The sequence below is a fragment of the Equus przewalskii genome, chromosome 7, assembly GCF_037783145.1.
Source record: "Equus przewalskii isolate Varuska chromosome 7, EquPr2, whole genome shotgun sequence".
Taxonomy (NCBI): Eukaryota; Metazoa; Chordata; class Mammalia; order Perissodactyla; family Equidae; genus Equus; species Equus przewalskii.
The window spans coordinates 31,268,501-31,288,367 of NC_091837.1; the positions used below are offsets into that span (position 1 = coordinate 31,268,501).

Genomic DNA, 19,867 nt, shown 5'->3' on the forward strand with positions numbered 1-19,867 from the left:
GTGTGTGTGTGTGTGGGTGGGGGGGGGTTGGGGGGGGTTGGGGGCGGGAAGCACTTCCTTCCCGCGCAAGCCGCAGGGGGTCCGGCAAGTGCAGCGTCTGAGCCCGGCGGTCGCTGTCTCGCGCCGTGGCACGGCGTGGGCGCGGGGCGTTCTGGGAATTGCAGTGTGTATGTGGGGAGCCCTTCCTTCCCCGCGGAGGTCGCAGTGGGTCCTGGGAAGTGCAGCGTCTGAGCCCGGCGGTCGCTGTCTCGGGCACCGTGGGCGTGGGCGTGGGCCCGGGCGCGGGGCGTTCTGGGAATTGTAGTGTGTGTGTGTGAGGGGCGTCCTTCCTTCCCCGCGGAGGCCGCGGTGGGTCCGGGAAGTGTAGGCTCTGAGGCCTGCGGCCGGGTACACGGGTCCGGTCCTTGCGGCTCCGGAAGGCGCGGTTTGCGCGACGCGAGCGGCAGATCCGCAGACGCAGAGCCGAGTCGGGTTAGGGAGCGCCGAGGGCCGGAGGCGGCGGGCCCGGCGCCCGGAGCGCTCGGCGGCCGTTCTGCAGGGAGGGAGCCCCTGCGCCGAGGCCGTCTCCCCCACCGCCCTCCGGGCGCCATGTCTCAGGTAAGCGGCCCGGCCCGCTTTCTCGCGCGCCGCCGCGTCTGCGGACGTGGGGACGCCGGCCGTCCGCCCGCAGGCTCGCGGGGCCCGAGGCTGACCGACGACCAGGGAGGCCGGGGCTCGCTGGGCCTGCCCGGCCGCGCCTCTTGCTTTCCCGGCGTCCGCGTGCGGCGCCTCCGTCGTGGCCTCAGGCGCGACCCGGGACCAGCGGCCCAGGCGTCGCCTGAGGACCTGCCGGCAGGGGGCTCCCGGCCCGCGGTGTCCGCCCGCGGCCCTCCAGGTGGCTCGCGCCCACACAGGACGGCGCCCTCGGCGGGGAGGCTCGGGCTCGGCGCAGTCGTGGGCCCGGCGGCGGCGCGAGGCCGGCCGCCCGCCAGTGCCTGCGGTTAGGTCCGCCTCTCGCTCCCGCGCTTGCCCTGCTGGTCTTGAAGCCCCGAGGCTCTCCGGCTCTTGCTGGGGCGTCTGTTCCACCTGTGCTGCAGATCCCACTGTTTACGAGACAGCTTCATTTATTAGTCAATAGTCTTTATTAAAAAAATTTAAACTGTAAAATAAGACTCTGCCCTACGTGTGGTCTGGGACCTTCTAAAATTCATGGCCATGCCTAGCGTGCTGTGGATCATTCAAGTGGTGCAAAACCCGGCTGCAGAGCAGCGGCTTATTATCCGCGTAACCTTGCGGGGAAAGCTTAGGCTCCGTCCCGGGGGGCGCTCGCCCCTCTTGGAGAGCGCCTGGGACTGCGCTGTTGCTGCGGTTGCCGCTAAGTGTCCCAGCTCTGCCTACAGCAATGGGGATGGGGGCGATCAACTCGAGCGCGGAGCTGCCGTTATCTGCTACAGCCAGTTGTTACCGTGAAAAATTCTTGCCAAGTCGTATTAAAACAGGCTAGTATTCAGAAAAATATACATCGTCTGTTAAACATGAATGAATTGTCTTTACTATTCATAAAGTATTCTAAGATCTTAAGAATTTTTACAACCAAAGCCAGAAATCCACGTTGTTCACATGTATGATCCTTTATCTTTCACAAAATTGTAAGTTATCTCAGGACAAATCACGTGTTTTCTCCTTTTCTCCAGCTGTACAACAAAACCAAACAGCTAGGCTCTTAGTAATACTCTCAATAATTACTCAGAATTCTGAAAACTCCCATTGCCACTGCTGACATACCACTGTCCACCCTCCACAATGGGCCTCGTCTCACCCCTTGGTCAGGGCCTTTGGGAGCGCGGGTGCTGGTTGTGCGGATGTCTGCATGTTCTCTCAGGGGTCGGTGACATTCGGAGATGTGGCCATAGACTTCTCCCGGGAGGAGTGGGAGTGGCTTCAGCCTGCTCAGAGAGATCTGTACAGGATTGTCATGCTGGAGAACTACGGCCACCTGGTCTCCCTGGGTAAGTACTCATCTCCCCTCAGTCAGAATCTGACCCTTAGGGTGGCTGTTGTGAATCTTGATTATCAGGCTGAATATTCCCAAGGGAGGTGTGTTTTTGTTTTTTTAGTTTTTAAGATGTAGATTACAACTTCACCTGATCTTTAGACATCTTTCATACTTACATCTGGCATTTCTTTTAATGGCCCCCTTTTCTGAGGATTTAAGGACTGATTTTGAATTTATTTCATTTTCTGTAAGCAGGTCTTAACGTTTCTAAGCCAGATGTGGTTTCCTTATTGGAGCAAGGGAAAGAGCCTTGGTTGGGGAATGGAGATGTGAGAAGAGATCTCTTTTCAGGTGAGTGAGTTAGATGCTGGTGGGGAAGATTTTTAAAATAACAACTAGTCAGTGAGAAAGCAATATTTTTTTATATGTTGGTTGGAAAGTTTTCCCTTAAAGATGCTAGAGATACAGAGACTGTGAAGTCTTGCCCACAGCTCCTAAGGGACCACTTTACACCCACTTGCCAGTCTGCCTTCAGTTCTCATCTTATCCTTTCCCCACTTTCTCACAGACAGATGTGTCCTTTCTTTGCATTGTTAGCTCTGTCTGGGTGCTGAACCTCATTTCTTTTTGATTTCTCCTTTCTTGAAATTGATGTATGTTTCTATTCCCTAAATTAAAAGGTATATTGTTTTTTCATATTGCTGTTCTATTTAATCATCTTGGAAAGGTTAATTCAATACCCTTTGATTAACTGATGGCTTCATTCATTCATTCATATATTCACTTAACAATACTTATTGAAATTTTAATCTCGTCAAGACTTTTTATTAGGTGCTATAGAGACTATAAGTCATACAAAAGTGTAATAACTGTCAAGGAAGTTATGGCCTAGTGAGATAAAATGGGTCTGTAAATGATTTTGTTAGAGTTGGCAGTTCAGCAGTGAGAAAAAAAGAATTTCCAAGTGGTGTTTTAGGCCTGGATAATTTGGATAGGGATTATAGTAACAGAAACACAAGAGATGGGAACAGGGTTGGTTTTGTAGAAAAGGTGATGAATTAGTTTGAGATATGCTTGATGTGAGTAGAGGATGATATTCCCAAGTTAAGATGTGCAACACACTGTTGGAATATATCTTAGAAAAAATGCAAGTTAAAGATGTAGGTGTGGGAATCTTATATTAAGAAGCAAAAATTGAAGCCATGAGGTTGAGAAGTGCTCTGAAAGCCTTTTTCACCTTAGGTGGACAATAGAATTGCTGGTGAAGCTCTTTAAAAATAAATATGGCCACCCCCCACCCTTGCAGATTTTGACATGGAAGATCTCTGGAATTTATATGTATTTATGAAAAGTTCCAAAAGTTCTATAGATGCTTCTGAAGCAAACTTCCAGCGGAGGCATCCTGGCCTCTAGTGGTCCTGTTGAAACAGCAGGAGGAAAGCTTACAGGGAAGCAGCAGCCTGGAAGGCCTGCTGAGGGACCAGGAGAAGGTGCCACGAAAACTGAGCGCTGGCTTTAAGGGGAGACCTGCAGGAGGACACAGCAGAGGACGTGGAAGGAAAGGACTGATGGGGGCTGAAGTCACGAGGGGGAACGAGGGCAGGGAGACTTCATTTAATGTTTGAGTGGAAGAAAAATGTCCTTTTCTCAATGTTTTTAAAATAATAAAACCAATAAAACTATGTACAGAGGAAGTGAGGTAAAGGACAAATGGAAAAATTGTTTCTAATTCTATGACTGTAATACAGCTCTCACAGTCTGTATTCCTTCCAGTACTGTTTTTGGAAGGTGAAATGTCATACAAATATTGCATAAAACATAAATGTGCAGCTTTCAAAATTATTAACAGACACCTATGTAACTGCCACTCAGGTCAGTAAACAGAACACTGCCAGGTCCCTAAGAGCTTTCTGTGTCCTCGCCAGTCGTCACTCCCCCCCGGCCCAAAGGGCATGGTCTCCTTACTTTAATGCTAGTAACTTCCTTGGTTTTCTTTAGAGCTTTATCAGCTGTTTGTATATCTGATCACTACAGTTTGGATTTGTATGTTTGTGAACTTTATATAGAAGGGCTTATAATGTATGTATTGTGATTTGCTTCTCAAGATTATTTTAAGATTTATGCATTTTGCATATTGCTCTAGCAGTTTGGTTCATTGTACAAGTACACCCCAATTTACCCATTCTATTATTGAAGGCTTTCTTGGTTTGTTTGCAATTTCGGGCTGTTTGCAAGCAGTGTTGCTGTTGTCCCGGTATCCTGGCACATACCGGCACAGGTTTCTAGGACTGGAATTGCTGGGTCAGAGGCTCATGCACCTCTTCCCCATCATTAGATAATGCTGAAATGTTTCCAAAGTGCTTTTACTGACTTACACTCCCACAAGCACAGGAAGTGCGCTCCCCACACTCACACTGTGCAGTACTGTCAGGCACTGTTTATTCACCTCTCAGAAGAGTGTGCAGTGCCGGCTTATTGTGGTTTTAACTTGAATTTTTCTGACTACTGATGAGGTTGAGCACCTCTTCACGTGTTTATTGGACATTGAGACACCCTCATTTGTGTAGCACCTCTTGAAGGTTTTGCTCATTTATCTACTGGATTCTCTGTCTTCTCTTATTTGTAGGAGTTACATATTTTGGATACAAATCCTTTGTTGATTATATTCATTGAAAATATCTTCTCTCATATGTGGCTTACTTTTCCCCTTAATACTGTCGTTTGATGAACCAAAATTCTTTAGTGTAGTCAGATTTATGAGTCTTTCTCTTTATGATTAGTATTTTTTGACCTGTTTAAGAAATTTTTCCCTACCGTGAAGTCATGATGAAAACATTTTCCTAGATTTTCTCTTTAAAAAGCCTAGTCATTTTGCCATTCACATTTAGACCCATGGTCCACTTGCAGTTTATTTTTGTTTGTCATGTGAGTTAGTGGTCAATTTTGATCTCTTCTGTGTAGAGATCCACTTATCATGGCACCATTTATTGACATGCCTGTCCTTTCCCTCACTGTTTTAAGTTTGTTTTATGAGTTAAATGTCAATTTTTGTGTCTTTCTGGGTTCTGTATTCATTTTTGTCTGTTTTTCTATCTTTGCATAAATTTGTACAGTCTTAGCTATGGATTTAATAATGGATAATATTTTACAGTATTTGCCTCACCCCACTCCTTTTTTTGCTGAGTAATTTAAAGTGAATTACAGATATCTTGACATTTCACTGCACAGTGCTTCACTATCATGTATAAAGTGTAGGGTCATTTTCTACCTATCGAAATACCATTTTCATACTAAAAGAACAGTTTTGCCTAGTATTTTTTTAATGCACTGTCCATATATACACGCTTCATAAATCTGTTTTATATAGCTGGATAGTCTTTTTCCTGTGGGGTGATGAAATTTTCCTGTTTCTCTGTATGTCCTATAACTTTGGACTGTAATCTATTCATTTTGATACTTTAAGACTTTGCTTCTTGTTTAAATCCTGTTGAGATGTTAACTTTATTTAAGCAGGCTGTTGACATGGACAAGTTGAGGCCACAAGTTCTAACCTGTCTTTTACCAAAGCCTTTGTATGCCGGAGTCCTGCTCCAGCCGAGTCCAGGTTCCTGAGGGAGGGACGGAGTCGGCGCAGTGAAGGAAGAGACGTGAGACTTGAGTCGGTGTAATCAAGTCTGTCTTTACTGTGCACAGTGTCGTTTTTATATTTTTCAGGATTAGTACAGAAATAGCTCTACAAATATTCTCAGAGAGATAAGGAGATACAAAGTGAGCACAAGAATATTTATTAGCATTCCATTCTATAGAGCGTAAGGTTAATGATCGTCTTCTCTGCAATTAACTATCGTTTATTGTCTCTAAACGAAAAGAGATAGGTACCTTGACATCTGTTGTAATTCATGGTAAAGTTAAATCAAAGAGAGAAGGTCCAGACCTCTGGTCAGGACAGCATTCCGTCTGTTCACGTCCTGGGGGAGCTACCCCTGCCTCCATCAATCGTCCACGCCATTAGTCTAGATGGTTAATGGGAACAAAAGGCAACTCGTGGGTATCTTATCCCCAGGGCTACGTGCGTTCTCAGCGGGTAGTTAAAATTCTTTACATTACCCTTATTTACCCTTATTTACCCTTTATTATTACCCCATTATTTACCCTTAGGGGGTGAAAGCATTCCTTTGTCTTTCAGGGGGTAGGGCTAATTGTCCCTTGAGCACACTGCCCGGAGAAAATATCATTTTGCTAGTAAGGCTGAAAAGCTAAGTTAAACTATATATATATCTTCAAGAATAAAAAGCAGAAACAAGTATAGTCATAACCTTGATAGAAAGCATGTATACATTTCAGAAAATATCAGGGGTGTCGGCCGGCCATTCTTCACTGAGGGGCGTCCCTGCGCCCCTCGGCCCTTCTCAGCCCGGGCCCTGTCAGACGGCTGTATAGGCGTTGGTAACATGGCTCCCGGCATTTGTAGGTCTACTGTATTTGTCCCACACATGCACCTCCTAGTGGTCTTCCTGGAACTTGGGCAGTGGGTCCCCCTGTGATTCAGTTCTCACAGCTTTTATTATATTATTTAGGGTCAGATCCATGCATGCTCAACTCAGGGATGAGCTCAGGATTTCATACACAACTTTATGGGATCACCTTCTTGAGCGCCTTTCTTCACAATCTCCCCTACCCTTTTTGGCTCCTAGGGTCCCTTTTTCTTCAAGTCGTCTGGATAGAAAGCCAGACCTTTAGTTTCTCCTCTGCTTTGTACTTCTGCAACTGTGTCTCCCTCTGCAACCAAGCAGCAAGCAACAAGGGGATAGGGGGAAAAAAAAAGGTTATTACTCCTGTGCTTTTGGGACCCTAGATTTTTCTGCTAAGAGAAAGGTTACTCTGCCTTAGAGTTTTAATTGTCTGTGTGGCCACGACTGCTGCAGGATGCCTTGGGGTTGGGCTGGAGAGAATGGGAAATGAACAAACAAAAAATAAGGTTTCTCTGACCAGTACAGACCCTCTTCCCCATTCCTCAGACCAGAAAAAGAGGCTTCTCTTGGAGCTCTTTCTCCTCACACCTGCTGCACAGTTCTTGCTTTCAGGCTGCCTTTGGATTTAGGCCTGGAGAGACTGGAGGGGGCAAAAAACCCAAGAAAATCACCACCAGTCAGTGTTAGAGTTCTGGTTTCCTTCCCCAGTCAGCTTGCTACCACTGTTCAGTCCTCAGATAGCTGCTCTACGCGTTCTGTCCACGGTTTTTACTTGCATTCAGTGGGACAGAGCGGTAGGTGTGTACTTACTCCATCTTTGTAGGACTAGAACAACTCATCCTGTATTCTATAAGTGAAAAACACAATATTACAGCATGTAGAAAGATCACGCTGATAAAATGAAAATATAAGGTTCAGTATAGAGTGAGCAAAAGTATAACATGTAAGGAGGAGATGGTGGGAATTCAAGACAGTTATGGAAAGCACTGGCAGATCATGCAAGCACTTTACAAGTCACGCTAATGAACTCAGAGTTCATCCCTAGGCTAATAGGGAGTCATTAAAAGATTTTAGGCAGGTGAGCATTTTGTAAGGTCATTCTGGCTTCTAGGAGTTTTATAGTTTTGTGTTTTACATTTAGGTCTATCATCCATTTTGAATTAATTTTTGTGAAGAGTGTAAAGTCTGTGTCTAGATTCGTTTTTATGCATGTGGATGTCCAGTTGTTCCAGCACCATTTGTTGAAAAGACTATCTTTGCTCCCTTGTGTTGTCTGCTCCTTTGTTAAAGATCACTTGCCTTTAATTATGCAGGTGTATTTCTGAGTTCTCTACTCTGTTCCATTGATCTACTGTCTAGTCTTTCAACAATACCACACTGTCTTGATTACTGTAGCTTTACAGTATAGTCTTGAAGTCAGGTATCAATCCCCTGACTTTGTTCATCTCCTTTAGTATTGTGTTAGATAATCTAGGTCTTTTGCTTCTCCATATAAACCTTAGAATCAGTTTGTTGAGATGTATAAATAACGTGCTGGGATTTTGATTGGAAATTTGTTGAATCTATAGATCAAGTTGGGAAGAATTGACATCTTGACAATGTTGAGTCTTGCTAACCAGGAACATGGCATATCTCTCCATTTGGTTCTTCCTTGATATCTTTCATCAGAGTTTTGTAGTTTTCCTCATATAAATCTTGTATGTTTTGTTAGGTATATACCTAAGTATTTCATTTTTGGGGGGTGCTAATGTAAATGGTAATGTGTGTTTAATTTCAACATCCATTTATATAGGAAAGTGATTGACTTTTTGTACATTAACTGTGTATCCTGCAGTCTTGCTATAATCACTTATTAGTTCTAGGAATTCTGTAATTTTTTTTGGATTTTCTGCATAGACAATCTGTCATCTGCAAACAAAGTTTTATTTCTTCCTTGCAAGTCTGTATACCTTTTACTTCCTTTTCTTGTCTTATTGCATTAGCTAAGAATTACAGTAGGATAGTGAAAAGCATTGGTGAGAAGGGACATCCTTCCCTTGTTCTCAGTCTTAGTGGGAGAGCTTCAAATCTCTCACCATTAAGTATGATGTTAGTTGTAGGTTTTTTGTAGATATTCTTTACAAGTTGAGGGAGTTTCACTCTATTCCTAGTTTGTTGAGTTTTTTTCATGAATGGCTGTTGGATGTTGCAAGGCAGATATACTGGTAACAAGTTTCCTCAATTTTTGTTAGAGAAAACCTTTATTTCTCCTTTACTTTTGAAGGATAATTTCTCAGGGTAGAGAATTCTAGGTTGGTGGTTTTTTTCTCTCAATGTTTTAAGTTTTTCACTTCACTCTCTTGTGTGGTTTCGGAGAAGTCAAATTGAATTCTTTGCTCACATATAGGTAAAGTGTTTTTTTCCTCTGGCTTCTTTCAGGATTTTTTCTTTACCTTTGGTTTTCTGAAATTTGAATATGATATGTCTAGTTGTAGGTTTTTTTTGGTATTTGTCTTACTTGGTATTCTGTGAGCTTCCTGGATCTGTGGTTTGGTGTCTGATATTAATTTGGGGAAATTCTCAGTCATTATTGCTTCAAATACTGCTTCTGTTTCTTTCTCTCTTCTCCTGGTATTCCCATTATGTGTATGTTACACCTTTTGTAGTTACCTCACAGTTTTTGGATATTTGTTCTGCTTTTTTTTAGCCTTTTTTCCTTTGCTTTCTAGTTTTGCAAGTTTTCATTGACATATTGTCTGCCTCAGAGATTCCTTCCTTAGATGAGTCCAGACTACTGAGCCCATCAAAGACATTCTTCACTTCTGTTACAGAGTTTTTGGTCTCTAGCATTTTTTTTAATTGTGACATTATTTTTTAGAGCAGGTTCATTGCCAAATTGAATGGTACAAAGATTTCCCATATATCCCCGACCCCTACACATGCACAGCCTCTCCCATTATCAACATCCCCCACCAGAGTGGTACATTCATTACAACTGATGAACTACATTGACATCATAAACAATGTCCATAGTTTACATTAGCATTTCTTTGACTCTTTCTTAGAATTTTCTTCTCTCTGCTCATATTATTCATTTATTCTTGCATGTTATCAACATTTTCCATTAAAGCCCTTAGCATATTAATCATAGCTTTTAAAAATTCCTGATCTGATAATCCCAACATTCCTGCTATATCTAACTCTGGTTCTGATACTTGTTCAGTCTCTTCAGACTTTTTTTTCTTTTAATATGCTTTGTAATTTTTGTTTAAAGGTGGACGTGAGGTACTGGGTAAACAGGCCTTTAGCAATGTAGTGGTGAGTTGTGGGGGGCCGGGAAGCGATCTGTAGCTCTCTGATTAAGTCTCAGTTTGTGGTGAGCCTATGCACTGTGACCTTCACTAGTGCTTCTCAGTTTTTCCCCACGTAGGTGGGGCAGGATGACTAGCAGGAGCCAGAGTTGAGTTCTTCTCTTCTCCCAGGCTCTGGTAAAGTAGTTTCTCCTGAGAGCACCTCGTTAATGAGAACAGAGTGCTCTGGCATACCTCAGGATGGCTCCTTTTCTCCTCCTCTGCTGGAAGCATGAGGGGCTTTTTCTTCAATATTCACTATGAAGACCTGGTAGAACTACTGAAGGTAAAACAAAAGTGTGATGGGGGCCTCTGTGACTGGGTCCCCCTGGAGTTTTTAACTCACAGACTTATCAGTAGTGAGCCTCTAGCTGTGCGTCAGTAACAGTTCTGGTTTTCCTGTCCTGGCACTGGTTCCTCCAGGGGCTTCTGCTCTAGTAAGTTGTGACTCTCTGTATCCTCCTATCTGTTTCTCCAATCTTGGGGGCAGCAGTTTGCCCTGTGACCTCACTTGTCTGACGGATCTAAGGAGGGTTGTTGGTTTCTCAGTTCAGCTTTTTCCTTGTTGTTAGGACAGAGTGGAGTGGCGACTTACAAGCTTCTTACACGCAGGACCAGAAACCAGAAGTGTCTCTGTAAGGATTTCTAAAATCTTGTTTTCCAAAATTTGTTTTCTTCTTGTATTTCTACTATAGTAAGTACTTCTCACTGACCTTAAGTAATACTGGTGATAGAGGATATTTTTGTTTTTTCATAAGAATGTAAACATCTAAAAATTTTGCTTTGAGTATATTAGTTGGTGATTTATCGTAGGAATCCTTTGTTACATAAGAATGAGTACCTGTATCCCTGTAGGCTTTTGATAAGGATAAGTGCCAAGTTTTCTCAAATCCATTTGGCATCTACCAAAAAGAGTATCAGCATAGTAGGCGATGGGAGGAGGTGAGATGACTTTGAGGGAGGGAAGAGAGGTTTTGGATTTATAATTAGCATTCTACTCATATCTTGAACCTGGTTTTCTTGGTTGTGCTTTTTACTCTCACTGGTCTGGGAAATCGTATGGCAAATAGTATAGTAATCTAGGCAGCTAACTCCAACAGCTCTTTCTAATAGCAGTAAATGTCCAGAACCACCTGGTGTATGCTGTACTGTGTTTCAGTTCCCAACTACTTTCCTCAGTGAGGCCTTTCTAGATGAAGCCTTTCTTTATCTGTTGTAGTGAATTTTTATGTCTTGTCTCTGAGCCTTTATACAATTTTTACTCTAAGTATAATGAACTTACTCTCATTTCTTATATCATTGTTTTTTCCTGTGTCCTCTTTATCTCCCTATTTATATTCTCAGCTCCTGAAGAGAATTATTGAGTTTATCCCCAGGGCTCTTACTGAGGTGCTCAGTAGGTATGGAACTGGTTTATAGAAGAGTCAGGAGAGTAATTTAAGGTTTTCTCTTTACTGAGATCATCGTTTTCTTAACAGCTATTTCACTGCCTCCCCATCCTAATCTTCCATTTTTATTTGCCTATCTCTCGATTCATTCCTTAGATATGTGTTAAAGAAATATGAGGTCTATTTACTTTTCCCTAGAAGCTTACAGTCAGTGGTAATAAAAGATAGCATTTCCCCCAAACAAAATAAATGTCAAAGTGTGTTTTATGAAAAATGCATTTTTTAATGTATTTGGAAAGAATTTTAAACTTCCAAAAAAGTTGCAGGAATCGTACAAAGAATACCCATATGCCCTTTACTCACATCTACCTATTGCTAACATTTTTCCCCATTTGCTTTATCATTTGCTATATAGTTTTTTTCCTGAAACATGTGAGAATGAGTCTTATACATCATGGCCTTTTACCCCTATTTCCTAAGAACAAGGATATAAGACTATGTTTTTAAAAAACCTTCATATTATCATAAAATTCTGTTCCCCAAAACATGATAAAGTCCCTTCCTAAAATTTAGCCTAGAGAAGAATCAGGGCCTGTGTTTCTCTATCAAAAGCCTTTGATGGAAAGAGGCTGTATACCAAAGTTGAGCTTCAGACACCAGTTTGGAAAGTAGAGTTAGAGTGAGGAGCTTAGAAGACAGCTTTCAGACAAGCCTTTATTTATTTATTTAGAGTAAGTTACTGTAAGATGTTCCAAAGGCATAAGTGAATAGAGTCTGGTGTCTTTGCAGGACCTTGAGGAACACTTGTAGTTTATTAGCAGCATTATGAAATTGCCATTTTCAAGTCATTCTGGCAGTAAATAAAGTTTAAATGGAGGTGAGGAAGACTGGCAACCTATGCTGCTCAAATATGTATCTTCCTTACAGTTCAATTTTACCCTCACCTTCAGTTACTTATATTTAGTCTTTCTCCCTATCCACTTACATCTCTCCTCTGTCTGATGTCTTCTGAATTTCTGGGCATACTGCTCAGATTTTAGAGTCATATATGACAACAATGAAAGCCATGCAATACTAAGATTTTTTTTTTCCCATTCAGTTCTCTCATTTCTAAAAGGAGGAGTGGCTTATATTTTACTCAATACATAAAAAAAGAAACATTTGCCTTGTCTTTTCAGTTTCAGAGTCAAATGGTGAGATCCAAGTGTTGTCTCCAAAAAAAGTCATATGTGAAGATGACTCATCTCAGTATTTGATAATGGAAAGAATCCTAAGCCAGGGCCCTGAGTCTTCTCGTTTTAAAGGGGGCTGGAAATATGAGGATGCTACTGAGATGCTGCAAGGAAATCAAGGATGTATTAGGCGAGTGACAGTCTCTCATCAAGAAGCCCTGTCTCAACACATGAGTATCAATACTGTGGAGAGGCCCCATGGATGCCATGAATGTGGAAAAACTTTCAGTCGGCGCTTTTCCCTTGTGTTACATCAGAGAACTCATACTGGAGAGAAACCATATGTGTGTAAGGAATGTGGCAAAACCTTTAGCCAGATCTCAAACCTTGTGAAACATCAAATGATACATACTGGAAAGAAACCCCATGAGTGTAAGGACTGTAATAAAACATTTAGTTACCTTTCATTTCTCATTGAACACCAGAGGACACATACTGGGGAGAAACCATATGAATGCACTGAATGTGGAAAGGCCTTCAGCCGTGCCTCAAACCTCACTCGACATCAGAGAATTCACATAGGAAAGAAACAATATATATGTAGGAAATGTGGGAAGGCCTTTAGCAGTGGCTCAGAACTCATTCGTCATCAGATTACACACACTGGAGAGAAGCCTTATGAATGCATTGAATGTGGGAAGGCATTTCGCCGTTCTTCACATCTTACTCGACATCAGACCATCCATACTACCAAAACCCCCTATGAATGCAATGAATGTAGGAAAGCCTTCCGCTGCCACTCATTCCTGATTAAACACCAGAGAATTCATGCTGGAGAAAAGCTCTATGAATGTGAGGAATGTGGTAAAGTTTTCACATGGCATGCATCCCTTACGCAACATATGAAAATTCATACTGGAGAAAAACCCTATGCATGTACTGAATGTGACAAAACCTTTAGTCGGAGCTTTTCCCTCATTCTACATCAGATAACTCATACTGGGGAGAAACCCTATGTATGTAAGGTATGTAATAAATCCTTCAGCTGGAGCTCAAACCTTGCTAAACATCAGAGAACACACACTCTGGAGAACCCCTATGAATATGAAAATTCATTTAATTACCACTCATTCCTTACTGAACACCAGGGAATTCACACTGTCGAGGAAACCTAAGAATGTAGAGATTAAAAAAAAAAAAGTAGCTAATGCCTTACTTTGACTTCAGAGAACTCTTAGAAAGAAGCCTTATGTGAATATGTCGAATGTGAAGAAATGTGATCCATGCTTTATTCAGTATCCTGGAGAAAAATCCAGGAATTTGTGGGAAAGCCATTACTAGCTGCTTGTTCTTTTTGTAATATCAGAAGATAACATCAATCAATATTGAGAAGGCTCTTCATCTGGTGGGATTCCTTTACCCTGCATTTGTAAATTCCTCCTGGGAAAGGACACATGTCCAATAAATGTGAGAAAGCTGTTAATTAGATACTGGCGCTCATTCTGCATCTGTCAGCTCAAGCAGGACAGAATACATGATGGGTAAGGGTGCATTTTTTCATGGACATGAGAAAATTCCTAATGAAGCAAAGGCATAAAAACAGTGATTTGAGAACGGCTTTGTGTACCACCCAATACTTAGTAAATTTTAAAATACTCTCCTAAAGAGAAAAAGCAGCTCTGTAAATGAACTGAATATAGGGTGACTGTGCAGTATTTCAAACCAACAGAATTAAATGGGAAAAAACTACCATTGTAATTAAATGAGTGTGGCAAAATCTTAGAGTTCTGAGAAGTCATACTGGAGGGAATCAGTTTGGGGAATTTTTTTTTTTTAAAGATTGGCACCTGAACTAACAACTCTTGCCAATCTTTTTTTTTTCTTTTCTGCTTTTTCTCCCCAAGTACCCCCAGTACATAGTTGTATATTTTAGTTGTGGGTCCTTCTGGTTGTGCCATGTTGGACACTGCCTCAGTGTGGCCTGATGAGCAGTGCCATGTCCACGCCCAGGATCCAAACCAGTGAAACCCTGGGCCACCGAAGTGAAGTGTGTGAACTTAACCACTCGGCCACGGGGCCAGCCCCCTGGGGAAGTTTTTTTTGGGGGGGGGGGGGGGCGGGTTTAGCAAATTCAGAAAAGAAAGCTATGAATAAATCTTTTGATTTATAGTAAATTAACCTGTTACTTGCTGAGTTTATTTCCACAGTGTATGTGATTCTGAAAATCCAACTATCACAGTATTTTCAATAATGAAGAGGAGTGTGCTTTTGTAGAAATATCATACAAATGTAACTATAGAAACATTTTTACGTATCTTAGGGTTTTAACTTTGAGATAGAGTTTGGGTTTAAGGTTATACTAACTCATGTTTATCCTTGAATCTGACTAGACATGTCTTAGTCTGACATACTTGTACATAAGGTACACCACAGGAAAATGCCAAGGCAGTCTTTCTCTTTTCCATTTACAGTGAGAACCCTGCTTTTGTAAGCACATATTTGTCAAAATAAATCAGATTATGTTTTGCCTTGTACACCTTGCCCATTTTTTAATGTCCCAGTTAAAGGTTTATCTTTGAAGCATCTACCTACCTCCTTTTAAGAACTTCCTTCGCATTTAGTGTATGTAATATGCATTTTAGCACTTGAATAAGTGCCTCATTGAAGTATACTTTTTCATGTATATATAGATTTTCGTTCACAAAATGAAAGGCTGGCATTTTTCTTTCCCACTCAATGTGACATCAGAACACATAGCTCCTGCCTAACAATTACTTTCTAGAATTACTCAAAGCCTCAATCTCCACCAGCACCTCTCCGGTGCACAAATCCTCCCTTTCCCAGAGTGTGGCCAGCATCTTTACTTTCCCCAGCACGTGGGGGCCTTTGGTGAACAAGAGTGTATCTGTCATTTCAAAAGTTTGTATCACTCAGGGATGTGGCCATACACTTCTCTGAGGAGGAATGGGGCTGACTGGACCCTGCCCCCCAAATTTACATGGAAGTGTAATGATGGAGAACTATGGGAAGCTGGTCTGAGCAGGTCACTGAATTTAGGTATCTGCTTTCTCCATAGGAGATACTGGGGTGGGCTCCAAACTGCCTGGCTGAATTCCTACTCCATATTCTTGAGGAAATGATTTAAAATCAGTGGAAGTGGGAAGTGCCTTGCAGTCTTTTTCCTGCTATTGTTCTTGTAATAGCTTCTTTTCCCTTTACTAAGAGATTGGGTCTGGATCTAGGAAAAACCATAATATTTTGAAGTATTTTGTCACTCTTGTAAGCAGGACTCTATTTCTAAACCAAATGTGACTTTCTTTGTGGAGCAAGGGAGAGTCAACGATGATGGAGAAAAAAGCGACAAGAGGCGTATGATCAGGTAAGTGAGGGGCAGTCAGGCAGGGAGTCCCTTTGCCACCAGATATATTACCTGAATCATGTTATCAAAACAAGAACTTTCCCCTAAAATCCCCTTCATGCAATGTCATTCTGAACTATGTAACTCATCGAACAGTCCTCTCATTAACTTGTAAAATATTTCAGAAAATAAGAACTATGCTATTATTTTCAACCAAATTAAAATACAGATAAAGTATTAAAACCATTAAATACAGGTAATTCCTAGAGTATATAGTAAAGGAGATGTCAAAACACTCATGAATAGTTTGGATATTTTTGTTTATTCAGTATGCTTTGTTACAGCAAGAAGGTGCTGGCAAGGTTCATAGCTGCTTTCTTCCACTCAATTTTAGCACATAAATCTGTTACATCTTTCCATATTTAACATAAGAATCATTTTTTGTAAGCTGTGGTGCTTTCTAGAGGTAGCTGACTAAAAAAATGTTGCCTGTTTTTCAAGAGGAAATTCGGTTACAATAGCCAGACATATTAAGATCTAAAAGCAAACAGGAGAAAAGTATATAATACCACACTTTAAATTACTTGTATAGCAAAACATTATTGCAGTCTTAATTGGTACTGTTGAGACAGAGAAACAATGGTGATATACATGTAACCATCTCAATTATGTGAAGGGGTAAACAGCCAGTTTGAATATTTTGATCTATGTAGTGTAAGAATTTGTATTTCAGACACAATTTTCTTAGGTTTGTATTTAAGATGTGTGAAATTTATGGGAAGCACTCAGGAATGCAACCATTATTTATACCTCTGTGACAGTTAAAATATTTTTATTACTCTGTTGTCATGATTATTCAATTATCCATACATTATAAAAGCATCATACTCCCAATGAACATGTCTATCCTTTATAGAAGAGCACTCTTCACATAACACGTGCAATCTTTTCTGGAATATGACTCCCTATATAATACTGTCTGTGTGAAACCTTTTCTGAATTAATTTGAGCTTACCTTCTGAGTAATTCTCCTGCTTACAATCAAGCGTACAGCTGAGGGACTATCAACCTCTGGCCACTCCTAGATGCACTGTCATGCAGTTGTGCATGTCAGATATGGTTATATCTCTTAACTGTTATCCCTTCAACTGAATGCAATGTTGTTACTATGCAATAGAGTTTAACTGCTATTTACATCTTCAAAAGGCTGCTTCTAGATAGGATGCAGTATGGTAGCAACAACCAGATAAAGAAGATTAATTATAAAAATCATATTTTTAAAGGCATCCTAGAGCTGTGGAAGCAATAAGGACTAGATGAATCAAAATTCCAAAGAGAGGACAACCCTTCTGTGGGGATCTGAGAATCACAGGCAATTTTTTTCCCCTTGTAAACATTTACTGATTTTGGACGTGGGCTGAAGATTGGGCTTGGCCCAGGCAAAGGGCCTTTGCTGGGGGAAGGAGAATCACAAAAGTTATAGTGGTCACTTGAGGTTGAGCTGGCAGATTAGAAACTTGAGAAGCTTCAATTGCACAGCTGGTTCTCCCCCGTGGGATGCTTGCTGGGCTTTAGGGCTGTGCAGGAGGTAGGGAGCTAGACTTACAGGTTCTAAAAGGCAGAGTCAAGTGTCTGCAGTGTCTGTGGTACTTGGGAATGAAAAACCCACCAGTGAAGGGTAACTACTTAAATACATGGCCAGTCTCTTTCTCAAGCCATTTGTCAAATTTTGAAGCTGCATGGGGCAGGAGGTTAAGGAGGCTAGGACCTACCAAGCCCTCAGATTTAAAGTTTATGAGAGGCATATCCAAAGTACAAAGGCTAAATAGAGGTAAACTGAGTCTTACTAAAAATTCAAACTAGCTCTGACCCAGCTCAATCTGTGGTTGTACAGGCATGATGAGCGCCTCAAACCGTAAGACAGGAAAAGAGAAACTCTCTGGTAGAAGGTAACATCACCTGGGGCCCCTAGGGTTCTTTTAAACATGTCTAGCATACAATAAAAATTACTAAGCATGTGAAGAACAGGATTATACAATCAATAACTAAGAGAAAGACAAGGATTTAAATATAAGTATGGTTAATATACTAAAGAAAATACAGAAAAGGATGGAAGAAAAAGGCAAAAATACTGAAGAATTTCCACTGGTAAGTAGAATCTATAAAAAATAAGCACTTAACTCCTCAAATATTTCTCATATGTCATCCTCTTCGTTTAGACTCTAATTACACGTTAGAACGTTTGAGTATGTCCTAAATGTCTATGTCTCTTACGCTTTCATCCTCTCTCATTCCCCTCACCCCCATCTCTCTGTTTCAGTATTTTTTTATTGACTTGCCTTCCAGTTCACTGATCTTTTGTTACGCTGTGTTCAGTTTGCTGTTAAGTCCATCTATTAAACGCTTAATTTCAGATGTGTTTTCAATTTCAGTTTGAAGAGTTAATCAAGAACCTTACAAAATGATGAAAGATATCAACCTACAGATCCAAGCTCAGCAAATTCCAAGCAGGCTCAATAGAAAGATCACAACTCTGCACACCACAATAAAAGAAAAAACCTGGTTACTAGAAGCCAAAGGGGGAAACACACGACCTCACAGGAGCAACACTGAGACTGAGAGCTTCCTTATCATATGAAATGATGGAAGTCAGAAGATGATGAAATGGCACCTTTAAAGTGCTGAAATTAAAAAAACACCTCTGCCAATCTAGATTTCTATACCAAGCTAAAAATCCTCTGGAAATAAAGATGTTTCAGATAAAAATGGAGGGAATTTGTGGTAGCATGCCTATGCCAGAAAAAATATTAAGATGAGTTCTTTAGGCAGTATGAAATGATCAAGATGGACACTTCGCAGTGCAGGAGTAATGAAGAACACTGGAGGTAAATATGTTGGTAAATATAAGTATTGGGAAACCATGGCCTATTGGCCAGATCAGGGCCTCTGAGCTAAGAATGGTTTTCACATTTTTAAATAACTGTTTGAAAAACGAAGAATATGCAACTATATATGGCCTGCAAAGCCTAAAATATTCCTATCTGAGCCTTTACAGAGAAAGTTTGCAAGCCTTGACATAAATGAATATTAACACAGTAATGGTACCTGGTGGAGTTTAAAATATACATGAAGTTTTAAAAGGTATGACGGGCCAGCCTGGTGGTGTAGCAGTTAAGTTCACGCACTTGGCTTTGGTGGCCCAGGTTTCACCAGTTCAGATCCTGGGCACAAACCTACACACTGTTCATCAAGCCATGCTGTAGTGGCATCCCACATACAAAATAGAGGAAGCTGGGCACAGATGTTAGTTCAGGGCCAGTTTTTCTCAGCAAAAAGAGGACTGGCAGCAGATGTTAGCTCAGGGCTAATCTTTCCTCAAAAACAAATAAATAAAAACATATAAAAGCTTGACTGTAACAGATAACCTGAGGGAATAATAAGAGTAGAACAAGTGTAAGATCCCAGCAACACTGGGGAAGTGGTGAAAGCACTAATTTGGCTCTCTCTTGCTCTACAAGCTGGCTAAAGAAGTGTATTCTATTTGGGGGAACCCACTAAGCGGTACAGATTTCTCTATATATTGTCATGCTTTGATAAAAAAAAGTTTTTAGAAGTCTCTCAAAAGATTATTACACTAAGCTTCAGCATTAAAACAAGAAGTTACCATGAATGTAGAGCAACAGGTACATTCAATATTAGTGAAGTAAATAGTTGTTGCAACAATCACCAAAATTCCATACTTTTTGGAAAGCAAAACCCAAATGCTTTAGAGGATTTAAAATAAGACACCACAAATAGCTGGGTCAGGTAATGTTACTGAGAAATGCCATCAAAGAATTTCCTATCATATGAAACAATGAACTAAGGACAGGAAACGTATGAAATCCCTCTGAAGAGATGGAAGGAATCTCAGAGCAGAGAGGCAGCAAAACTTGCAGATGTGACTTGGAAGAAAGAGTCCAAATCTTCAGCAACACTTTCAGTCTTTAAAGAGTAGGAGAGAAAAAGGTAGTAAAGAAAAGGTAAACAAATTATTCATCTGGTGTCTAAAAAATTCCTTTAAGAAATGAATTTTAAGAAAAGAATTCTTTTAAGAAATTCTGCGGGGCTGGCCCCATGGCAGAGTGGTTAAGTTCGTGCGCTCCGCTGCAGGCGGCCCAGTGTTTCGTTGGT

General features: G+C 41.2%; 2 protein-coding genes across 11 annotated transcripts in view; one reads left to right on the forward strand and one right to left on the reverse strand.

Moving 5' to 3' along the window:
• On the forward strand, positions 1-14,870 carry ZNF140 (zinc finger protein 140). 6 transcript variants are annotated; one of them, XM_070629451.1, is made up of 4 exons: positions 1-597; positions 1,862-1,988; positions 2,231-2,326; positions 12,343-14,870. In XM_070629451.1, the coding sequence occupies exons 1-4, from the start codon at positions 589-591 to the stop codon at positions 13,509-13,511; spliced, it is 1,401 nt and encodes a 466-aa protein (XP_070485552.1). In that variant the 5' UTR covers positions 1-588; the 3' UTR covers positions 13,512-14,870. The 6 variants fall into 6 exon arrangements, with proteins under 6 accessions (XP_070485552.1, XP_070485551.1, XP_070485550.1 ...); XM_070629450.1 differs by having other exon boundaries at positions 40-597; positions 2,228-2,326; XM_070629449.1 differs by having other exon boundaries at positions 204-597; positions 1,810-1,988.
• The window catches only part of ZNF891 (zinc finger protein 891), a 30,839-nt gene continuing 16,606 nt past the window's right edge, over positions 5,635-19,867 (reverse strand). For 2 of the 5 annotated variants that reach the window (XR_011542519.1, XR_011542517.1), the window contains one exon: positions 5,635-6,754. The gene's annotated coding sequence lies outside the window, so the exon portion shown is untranslated. Of the gene's footprint in view, positions 6,755-15,997; positions 19,679-19,867 lie in introns of those variants that run through there. The other 3 variants (XR_011542516.1, XR_011542515.1, XR_011542518.1) reach the window with 2 other exon arrangements.

Coding starts and splice junctions, on each gene's coding strand:
- ZNF140 (XM_070629448.1), top strand. CDS start 1,850: ATGTTCTCTCAGGGGTCGGTGACATTCGGAGATGTGGCCATAGACTTC. Junction 1,989..2,227: donor CGGCCACCTGGTCTCCCTGG/GTAAGTACTCAT, acceptor ATTTTCTGTAAG/CAGGTCTTAACGTTTCTAAG. Junction 2,327..12,342: donor GAGAAGAGATCTCTTTTCAG/GTGAGTGAGTTA, acceptor TTGTCTTTTCAG/TTTCAGAGTCAAATGGTGAG.